The sequence below is a fragment of the Gigantopelta aegis genome, chromosome 9 (genome assembly GCF_016097555.1).
Source record: "Gigantopelta aegis isolate Gae_Host chromosome 9, Gae_host_genome, whole genome shotgun sequence".
Taxonomy (NCBI): Eukaryota; Metazoa; Mollusca; class Gastropoda; order Neomphalida; family Peltospiridae; genus Gigantopelta; species Gigantopelta aegis.
Genome location: NC_054707.1, coordinates 24,081,845 through 24,093,473, shown reverse-complemented (window position 1 = coordinate 24,093,473; position 11,629 = coordinate 24,081,845). Strand labels below are relative to the sequence as shown.

General features: G+C 35.3%; 1 protein-coding gene across 1 annotated transcript in view; it reads left to right on the top strand.

Moving 5' to 3' along the window:
• Positions 1 to 651: 651 nt before the first annotated feature.
• The window catches only part of LOC121382215 (WD repeat-containing protein 76-like), a 48,201-nt gene continuing 37,223 nt past the window's right edge, over positions 652 to 11,629 (top strand). Inside the window, exons 1-5 of the mRNA XM_041511741.1 lie at positions 652 to 789; positions 3,890 to 4,098; positions 7,107 to 7,221; positions 8,414 to 8,497; positions 9,744 to 9,811. Coding sequence (XP_041367675.1) covers positions 727 to 789; positions 3,890 to 4,098; positions 7,107 to 7,221; positions 8,414 to 8,497; positions 9,744 to 9,811 — 539 coding nt within the window. The 5' untranslated portion in view covers positions 652 to 726. The remainder of the gene's footprint in view (positions 790 to 3,889; positions 4,099 to 7,106; positions 7,222 to 8,413; positions 8,498 to 9,743; positions 9,812 to 11,629) is intronic.

The following is an 11,629-nucleotide window of genomic DNA, read 5'->3' as shown; positions in this document are numbered from 1 at the left end:
GTCCTGAACACGCACCTGATAGCTTATAACCTAATAATGCATTGTTTTAGCCTGTGCGGGGGATAGGGTTGGGGTGGGGTGTCGTTCAAATCCCTAACCTGGGTAGGCCTACTATTTAAAAAAAAAGAGAGAACATATTATACATTGTAGACTTATTCAATCAATTTGTAAATAATTTTAGTGTGGTTTGACGTAAGAAGACAAGTAAAGGCGTTTTGGAGATAATAATAATAAATAAATAAAATTGTACCACTTACAAATCAATCGGTTCAGAAATAAATAATTTGTAGTAAATTCCATAGCATAAAAAAACGCTTTTCTGTGGGACGGACTATGGTTTGACATAAAGAAACAGAATGTTAGTTTATAAATATAGTTGATACAAATAATTTACTGTATTTAAAATAGGACACCATTGCAAAGAGTTCTACAAAATTTAGCGTTATCACATACCTATATAAAATAATAATTTTGACTGATAGTTGAGCATTTTATTAGTATTACCACTTTACTTGGTCGCTAATGAGAGAAGGAGTTGCTTCACTGCCTCCAAACTATTTCAGTACAAACCACCTCATAACCAGTTTGTATGCTTAATGTAATAAGCGTATTATTTATCAGAATCAGTTTAGTGTAAATTACCCGGGAAATCTTAAGTCTTCTGTTGTTTACATTTTTTTAACAGCAAAGTTTTGTTAAAAATAAAAAAAACCGTTTAATAATAATATGCCGCCTATTACAAGGCGAAGTTCGACGAGAATAACTGGGGTATTAGTTACCAACTCGACTGTGAGTTATCCTATTTTAAAATGATTCTTCGCGATTGACATGTTTACTCGATTATTAAAGGTAGGGTCAACTCCAACAAGAGCCTTATGTGTTGGAAAGATGCATACCCGGACCACCAACACATATTGACACTTTAGCAAATGAAAAACGCGTAATTTTAGAGTTAATAAAAAACCATGATTATTCCTGCTAACTGGGGGCAGCCATTTTGTTTTGTTTTTGTGACGTCCGGTGGGATAGCTTGGGGCGAAGTGACGTCAGCTCCTGACCATCTCCTGTTGTACAGTGTAAACAAAAGCAGTAATTTTCGACAAGGCGCTTCTCTTTGATCAACCTGACTTGTAAAACAGCATAAATGACATAATAATATAATAAACTATTTAACTAAATATATTTCAATTCAAGTTGCATTAACGGAACAAAATGGGGTTATAGTGTTTTTCTCTGTTTAATAATCCAAAGGAAAAATGTACACTATTACACCTATTGATATGCTACGTTGGAGCAAAAACGACAACCCACGATACCCAAGTGATAATTTAATTTTCTTTGGGACTGCGTAATTGGTCAGTTCTGTGGTTTTAGATGGAAAAGTCTACATTTACAGTAATAAACCATGTCCATTACAATTTTAGGGGCGACAGGTAATATTCCACAATACCGGTATGTATTTTTGTGTCTAGACAGTGTCAATTAATTGGCTCGTCTGGTTACCAATCAAATACACACCTGCCAATCAGGAATCAAAGGTAGAAGCAACTAACAGCATAGACCAATTAACTAAGAAAACACTCTGTGTATCATTTCAGTACCTAGGTTAATGCATGGGCAACACATTGTTAATTGTTTCGACTTGTTGTGTAGCCACTTTGACAATGATATTTTATTTTGCATTGAAAAATAATGTATATAGTGCTGGATATACTTACTGTTGGCTTACTGGGATGTGTATTATTACAGAACATTGCAATGTATGACTATTTATCATCCCGCAAAAACCAGGTAGATTGTGTTTCTCAAGTTCTAAGGCTCATTCCTGACGTGACGCGTGAAGTATTACGTAACCACCAGCTAGCCAGAGGGCGTACTCACTGAGATAGTACAAAATGGCTGCGCCCGTTATATATAATAGTCACATTTAACCATTTTATTAATTAACTATACCTTTATACGTGTTGATATTAAGCAATAATGTGCATTATATATCGTTGAATATGCATACCAGGCCAAATGACTTAATTGTCCTCTCCTTTAATATTAATTTATTGCATGTGAAAAATCCCAAACCGTAGACGTTTACCTTTGTGAACTATGATAGAGCCCCGTCAGTGGGTTTATTGGTCTATTTCTCATCCCAGCCAATGCTCCACGAATGCCTGATCTTTTTCCCCAGTACTGTACCGTGTACGTGACAGTGGATCCGCCACTCAAATATCTTGATTAGACACTTAAATATCTTGGTTCGTACCACAAATATCTCGTTTCTCCCCACAAATATCTGATTTCGTACCACAAATACCTCGGTTCACCCCCAACACATCACCAGTTTGCCCTAGTGCAAGCAGCAAGGCACACATTAAACTTTAAAGTTTGTTAAAAGTTTATTTTGTTTTACAACACCACTAGAGCATATCATGATATTGATTAATTAATCAGCGGCTATTGGATGTCAAACATTTGGTAATTCAGAGGAAACCCACTATACATGCACTTTTCTACAGGCAGGAAAACACATACCACAGCCTTTGACCAGTTGTAATACACTGGTTGGAATGAGAAAAAAACAATCAGTTGAATGAATCCACCGAGGTGGTTTGTTCCTGTGACACAAGCATATATATGTAGTTCATTAAGATTAACCTCGAATGCATGCTTGAACTAAAGCATATATTATATATATGATATATATGAGGTGGTTTATTCCTGCGACACAAGTATATTTGAATTTATGATATATATATACATGTATATATATATATACACGTGTGTGTGTATATATATATATCAGGGCTAGCCCTGGGTTGCTATTTTTGCTCACCAAAAAATTCTGTAGAGAGAGAGAGAGGGAGGGGGGGTGGGAGGGAGGTTATTACCAGAGTGTTTTTTGGTATCGTCAATATCATATATTAGGAATAAAAATTGTATTATGCAAGCCTCTGGCGAGCATAATACATTATTTTTATTCCTAATATATAATATTGACGATACCGAAATACACAAGGGTAATAATCTCTTTATCATATAATCTCAAGCTTAATACAACTTGTTTTTGTAAACTGTACACACAACTTTAATTCCAGTCCGCCATTACTAGATATTCAAATGACGCAAGAATATGTGGCGCGGAGTATTTTTGAATGGAAATGTCGTCTTTTTGGATGTCCTTACATCAAAACAAACTAGGGCTTAACTTTTTTTTGTTTTCTGAATGCTGGACAGCTTTCAGTGTCAAATTGCTATTGCAATGTTTTTATTTGATGACTATGAATGCATACGTCAATTACGGAGTGTCACACAAGTACGTTTGCTTAAATGTCAATAAACGTAGTGCCGTGACCTTGATTAATTTACATCTAATTTGCAAAGTTATCAAATTCTTAAAGTATGTGATCTTAAAAATATCACATACTTTGATTGCACTGAAAATGTAAGATATATATGATAAATATATATATATATATATATATATATATATATATATATATATATATATAATCTATATATGATTTCATATATTAGTGTACATGTATGTATATAGCCTAGTGCTATATAACGCTTGCTTAATTTACATTTGGTCTAGGATTGATCCCCATTAGTGGGCCCATTGGGAGATTTCTCATTCCAGCCAGTGCACCACGACTGGTATACCAAGGGCTGTGGTATGTGCTATCCTGTGGGAAAGTGCATATAAAAGATTTGTTGCTGCTAGTTAAAATATGTTAGGGTTTCCTCTTATGAGTATTTAAATTATGTCAGAATTATCAAATGTTTGACATCCAATAGTAGATGATTAAGAAATCAGTATGTGCTCTGTTAAACAAAACAAAACTAACATTTTTAACTTAACTTAAGATTTTTATTTAAATTTATTTTCATTCAGGTCACAACAGAAGAATCCCGTTATTCAAGCAAGAGAAGTGCAGGAAAGGAGGACCACAAAGAAAATGTTGGTTCTGTGAATGGAGCAAGTGGAAAAAGACAATTTATTGAACATGGCGGCAACCGAACAGAGTTACATTCCAAAGATTCAGTTTTGCAAGATCAACCTTCTCCAAGAAAGTGTTCTCGTAGTGATTCACTGATTACTCGGTTAGAAGTTTTATCATATGGAGGGGCGGGATGTAGCCCAGTGGTAAAGAGTTCGCATGATGCGCGGTCGGTCTAGGATCGATCCCCGTCGGTGGACCCATTGGGCTATTTTTTGTTCCAGCCAGTGCTCCACAACTGGTGTAAAATGTAACAACGGCCGTGGTATTGACTATCCTGTTTGTGGGATGGTGCATTTAAAAGATCCCTTAATGCTAATCAAAACGAGTAGCCCATGAAGTGGCGACAGTGGGTTTCCTCTCTCAATACCTGTGTGGTCCTTGACCATATGCCTGACACCATATAACCGTAAATAAAATGTGTTGAGTGCATCGTTAAATAAAACATTTCCTTCCTTATTGTATGGAAAGCTCTGTCATCCACATATTTATGATTATTTTCATGCATCAGATTTAGCCATTTTTATATGATAAACTATCATTGAGTGCTCTTACCAGTTTGTAATTTAGCATTGACAAAACAAATCTTGTGTTCTCTTCCAGACAAAAATATCTGTCTGGTCCTCCCACCCTACTTCAAACTTTAGGGTTAGAGTCACTATGTAGATTTAGGGATAGTTTTAGGATCAGTATGAGGTTCCCTCTTTATATCAGTATTCATGGAAGGGACCTGCCAGATATCTTTCCTGTGTTGGACTATGAGGATGTAATACATATAGTTTGAGTGCACATGCATACATTCAACGAGAGGTAATCTTCACACAAAACGTTTAAGAGTGGAACGTAGCCCAGTTGTAAATCGCTTGGTTGGTGCATGATTGATCTCAAATCAGTCCCCATCCGTGGGCACATTGGTCTGTTTCTTGTTCCAGCCAGTGCTCCAGAGCTGGTGTGACAAAGACTGTTGTACTATGGGTACTATAGGATTGTGCATAAATGTATATACGATTCCTTGCAACTAATCAGAAAGAGTGCCCTTGAAGTGGCGACAGCAGGTTTCCTCCCATCTCTGTGGCTCTTTAACCATAAGTCTGATGTCATACGTGTAACTATAAATAAAATGTGTTAAGTGTGACGTTAGATTAAAAACAATAATTAATATACCGTTATTCATGAGGTTAACAAGGAACATTTTGTTCAGTATCACATTGTGATTTGCTAAGCAAATTACAGAGATTGCTACACAATTCAACAATGTTAAATACTAGTAATTGCCACTCAATTTTAAACTGATCGACAACTGTCTCTAATCAAAATTTTAAAAACAAAATGTTTCCTGCTTAAAGGAAGGGACAATTAAGGCATTTGGCCTGGTATGCATATTCAACTATATATAATGCACATTATTGCTTATGTAACCATGTGGGTTTTATTGTTTTAATGATTTTATTATGCACAACGCACATGCACCTAAACCTTTGGCTAGGAGCTGTAGGGACATGTATTTACCTGTCTTTACATCTGACCTCTGACCAGGGACAGTGACGATCAACCAATAGACTGGCCAGCTGTGTTTGACCCAGTTGGTGGCTATTCATTGTAACTCACCTGACATTCCTTTACCTGTCACGAGCTGCACAGGCCACGCACTCATCTGCTTTAATCTTACACTGGAATAATTGACGTTTTGACAGTTTTTGGTGTTACCGCCCTAAAGCCCACAGCTAAAGGGTTTATTCGACTACATAGCTATATTCTCCGGAATAAAGAACCCTACTAAACCACTTCACCGAGTCCAGTTGTCTGTTCGCGGGAAGTAACACTTAATATCAACAAGTATAATCGTATAGTTAATTAATAAAACAGTTAAATGTGACAGCTATTATATATAACGGGCGCAGCCATTTTGTACCATCCAATGAATACGCCCTCTGGCGAGCTGGTGGTTATGTAATACCTAACGTGTCACATCAGGAATTAGTCTTCGAACTGAAAAAACAAAACATACCTGATTTTTGCGGATACATCGCAATGTTCTGTAATAATATCCATCCCAATAACACAGCAACGTGTATATGTGATTTATTTTTCAATACAAAATAAACTACCATTGTCAAAGTGTTGAAATAACTATTTTGTTTTGTACATAAATTAACCCACGTACTGAAATAATAGTCGGAGTGTTTTCTTGGTTAATTGGTATTTTCTTTCCGTGGCCTGTACCTGTGGTTCCTGATTGGCAGGTGTATATTTAGATGGTCCCCAGACACTGTGTCTAGACACACTAAAAAGACGTGCCTCTTTTGTTAAGATCACAGGTTATTGTGCGATAACCTCAAATCGTAATGGACCGTCCTGCTTTATTACTGTAAGTAATTCTGTAAAACCCTTGATTAAGTAGACTTTCCCATCTAAAACCACAAAACTGATCAATTACGTCGTACCAAAGGAAAGAAAAGTATCACTTGGGTATCGTAAGTGGTCGTTTTTGCTTGAACGTTCCCTACCAATAGAACTAATAATATGCATTTTTTCTTTGGATTTTTAAAAAAACGAAAATACTGTAACTCCATTTCGTTCTATTGATGCAACCTGAAATATATTTAGTTAAATAGTTTATTATACTATCAAGTCATTTATGTTGTTTTATAAGTCCAGTTGATGAAAGAGAAGCGCCTTGTTGTAAATTAGCACGTTTGTTTACACTGTGCTTTGAGGAGATGGACGGAGCTGATGTCACTTCGCCCCAAGCTATACCACCGGACGTCACAAAAACAAAACAAAATGGCTGCCCACAGTTAGCAGGAATAATCATGTTTTTTTATTAACTCTAAAATTGCACGTTTTTCATTTGTTAAAGTGTCAGTATGTGTTGGTGGTCCGGGTATACATCTTTCCAACACATAAGGCTCTTGTTTGAGTTGACCCTACCTTTAAAAGAACTTTAGGAAGATTTCTATTATCTGTTATGTTTTAAATTATATAAAACAGTTGGCATCTAACTTGAACTTTCCCCCCAAAATCTTTCATCCCAATTCAAAATAATTATAAATATCCAACCCATTTAAAAAAAAAATATATACATATTTGTTTCTTTTTTTTCTTTTTCAGTTTCAAAGATAACAGTCTGGATACAAGCTCCTTGTTATCTAAGAATGCGTTCCCTTGCAAAGTATCATCACTGGCTGTTCCGTCAAGTAATGAATCACACACAGAGCCTGAGGAAGTTAGTCTGTATATTATTATTATTATTAAGTTTTTGTGTGTGTTTTGTTATTATACGTACCTGTCCCAGAATGCTTGTCTGAGCTACGATGGTTAACATTGGCAAAGGATGAAGCCTCGTCCCTGAAGTTGACACCATGTCTGTTGGAGTTATCCCTTTTAATAAATTGGAGATACCTGGTGACAGTATGACAGCCAGCTTTGTCAGTTTTTATCAGCAGAGAATACCTAGACACTTTGATGCCTGTAGAAATAGATTGTGTATTTCGTTCAAATGTAACCTATAAGCATATAAAGTATAGTGTACTTAATACATACAAACTGTTAACAATGTACTATACATCCTTTGTAGTTTCGCTCAGAACTTTTCAGACCAGGACTTTAGATCTCACTAATTTGGACATAACATGAATTTTTCTCTTTTCAGAGGAAGGTAATTTTACAGAGATGCCAACCATTACCAATTTGGCAAAATCATTACGAATTTAAAGCATAGATTATACTATTACGATTGTCTAGTTTGAAATTCCTATTTTTAGAAAGAAAATTGTAATTTTGCGTATTTGGTGTCGGATCGTATTTTGGAAGGCACAAATGTTGTTAACACTTGAGAAATGGAACTTTTTCCCTCTTCACTGTCAACAATCGTAGATTGGTTTCCTGCTGCTAGAGAGTTGTCAATATTCAGAAATGCAACCCCTGCAATTGCCGACAGCAATTGGCAATGCATTTAAAATATGTTTTTAATTCTCTACAGCACTTTTTTGTCTTGGATAGTTTTGTTTTCAGTGGCATGTTTTTTTGCCTTGGACATTTTCTCAGTTGTAGGGGTTGGAAATACATTTCGAGTTAGTTTTAATTTCAATGGCTTTGGGTTGGGGAAAATGTTTCGCTCGGGATGTTTGTACTTATTTTGGGTGTGCTTATATTGGGTTTATGTATATTAATTAGGCATAACGTTTATTGCCTTGACATTGATGCAGTCTGAAGTCCAGCAGCCACGCCCTCGTATGCAGTATTCTTGGTTTAGGATACTTGCAATGATTGAACTTCAAGTACACAGTATCTTCCATAGCTTAAAATTAAAAATTCATGAATATTTTCCGAAGTATAACCAGATTTACATACATGTATGCATTTCCATTTTTCATAGATTAATTTGTAACTTTCTTTTTTTTTTTAATTTATTTTAGGATGAAATCTTATCATATGAAAAACTGAGATTGAAGAATGTGCATGACAATGCTGAGTTTTTGGCTTCTCTAGGAATCCAGGAAGTAAGTTGTTCAAAAACAGACCAAAAAAATGTTAATTTAAATTATTATTGATCATTGAGTTTATTAAATAATCATTATTTTCATGCAAAAACTAGCATTCACATGTACCTATAGTCCATCCCATCCTCCTACAATTTTTTTTTTTTTCATAAATAATTTCAGTTTGATTTGACGTAAGAAGAAAATTAAAAGTGTTATTTGAAATCACAAAAAAACCCACTAAATATTTTTGTGTGCATTTTAGAAAACAATCGGCTCAGAAATAAATAACTTGTAGTAAATTCCTTAAAGGGACACGCCCTAGTTACGGCTAGTTGTTAACCATTACGGCGTTGTTTTTCGCTATTAAACCCATTTTTTCACAAATAAAATTGCACTTTACTTGCCGTTTATTATTTAGAATATACATTTCCATTCACCTGAAGTGTTTTTTGGTAATCCTGGTAATCCTGGTTTTTGTAATACCACAAAATGCATTTTTCGTATTTCATAAAATGGCACGTCCTCTGAGAAAAAACCGTTGAGCAGACAAGGTCTAATCTATTTTTAGAGGGGATATTTCCATTTCAATGTCACAGACGTTGGTATACCATGTGACCGTTATCATTTTGGTTCGGTTTGTTTTCTCGTGCTCGGTTCGCGCAATCAACATCCGATTTGTTGTTGTTCATTTGTGAGATTTTTCTTCACAGTTCGTGAACATTTTCAGTAACAATAAAGTTCAGACAAGTAAGTGTCTCAATACAAAACGTTACAAACCCTTAAAACCAATAATTTTGCTAAGTCTTACGATATCTGGAGAGGGGATACAACCAGGACAGAACAGTTGGAACATGTCCAGGAGAGGTGAAAGGAACGCACCCCAAGTCTGTGAAATTTGTTGTGACGTAGGCATTGTTGTGCTTCGACATCTACCGGTGACATCAGAATACTAACTTTCAAAATTATTTCAAGCAATTGGGACATGGGGATTCCCATGGTATTTATTTATCGATATAAAACCTGCTTTTTCACTCCATTTGATAAAAACGTGATCTAAGTGTGTTACAGGTTTGTAGATTAACCAAATTATAATTTATTTTAGCTGGATGGAACTAGGGTGTGCGGCTTTAATATGAAAAAAAGACGTTCCCTATGGGATGGACTGTAGTTTCTACTACAGTTATTCAACAGGAATGCTGTTCATTATTTCTTCAGATTGTTTTTTATTTTTTGGATGATAATATTTTATATTTGTTTGTTTTAGGCAAAGCAGAACTTGCAAAGAAAGAAAGAGAAGCCAAAGAAAGACAAACTTTATCAAAGACCAAGAGCGTGAGTATTCACAAAGTTTTTAAATATGAAACAATAATACATCATAACAGAAACTGATGCCTGTTGATAACAGTCTGTTTCTAAAACAGCTAATTTATGTAAATTTGTGTCATAGTGTTCTCGCTGTGTGAAAATTAAAGCAGGGCGGCTACTCCCCCACCCCAATTTGTTTTTGGTTTTAAATGGGGAAGCTTGGTTACCGTATATCGTTGTTGGTCAACTTTGTTAACAGACATACCCCTTATTTTGCCCCTCAGTATCTGGTACAAAAAAAACAGTTGGTACAATGTACAAGCTGACTCATCTTTTATGTACCGTTAGTTGAACCGAATATATTGTCAGTCTGACATCAACGGGCGTTTGTTTTGCTAAACCGATAAAAGTTTTAATATTATTTTAATAAACATTTCAAGTTATCTGAATAATAATAAAGATTTTAAAAGTGATCCCCATCCTAATGTGGGATAACATTTTTTAATGTTTTTTATTTTCATCTTCCTCGAAAAAATTGATCACATTGATATTGCCAGCTGATAATAATTTTGTTTTTGTAAAGGTGGTGTATATATTATTTGGCACCCAAGTTAAATGATTTTAATTATGAACACTACCACTTCCGTTGTTTTTATAAGCAGTGATATCCCCCCCCCCCCCCCCCCCCCCCAAAAAGAAGAGTTTCTAATATTTTATTAGGAATTGCTGAATAAACAAATGACAGAAATTAAAAATCATCAGTTACAACCAATTAAAACTACAAAATATCAGACGAGAGTCAGTGGACACAAAAGACAGAATAACCGTTTTGATCAAATGACAAATTTGGCATCAAATAAATGTTTTTTGAGTTGGAGATTGCTGAAATGCTAAAAATAAAATGTTTTCATTCCTCAAATAAAATATATGTTTTATTGTGTGTATCAAACATACAAACAGATACTAGTATAGGACTGACTGTGCAGACTGATCAGGTTTTTTTTCAGTGTAAAAAAAATGGTGCATTTGAAAATAGTGGAGATGGGTTCTGAAAAATGTAATAGAATACAAGAAAATAAAGAGGGGCACAGAAAAACAAATTGGGGGGTTGGGGGGGGGTGGGGTGGGGTCAAAACACAAAAGCGGTAGCCCGCCCCACTTAGATTTAGATGGAGAAGCAAGAACACTGTTAGCTAAATTCCAATCTTTGACAATTGTATTTTGCTAGATGTTTATTTTAAGGGCTTTTCGAGAATTTGTCATGGGGAGGGGAGGCACTTGAAAGTTTAATTTTTATTTTATGCCTGATGGGTCTACTGCTATATTTTCGAAATAAATACTTGGGTTAAAGACAAATTATTTGGTTTGTTGATGGTGGATATAACAATGTACCATCCCATGTCATCAGTTCTTGAAGATTTGAAACTAATTTTACACGGACCAGTAAAGTTCCTTTTGTAAACCTGCAAGGGGCGGAAGCCTCCTAAGTATGTGATGTAATGGGCGTCATTCCTAAGATTTATCTCCCCCTTGAGGAAAGAAGATCAGGTCCTTAATAAAGGACTTCCATATTATTGTCGCCGAACACTACTCGTGGAAGAAGTATGATGCCCCAAAACGAATTGCCTTTCAAGGTGTAATAATCAGGCATATGCATCGCGGAAGTGATAACAGTATATGTATTATGCATTTGATTTAAATAACTGTGAATAAAAATATTCATTGTCAAACTGTTGTTCTTAGCATGAACTTAGTTCTTAGTATGATTGCTTTTGTTTCGGTTAATATTTTTAAAGCAATAAAATCTGTGGATACCAGGGGTGGGGAAAAGCCCTTTTCTGCCGG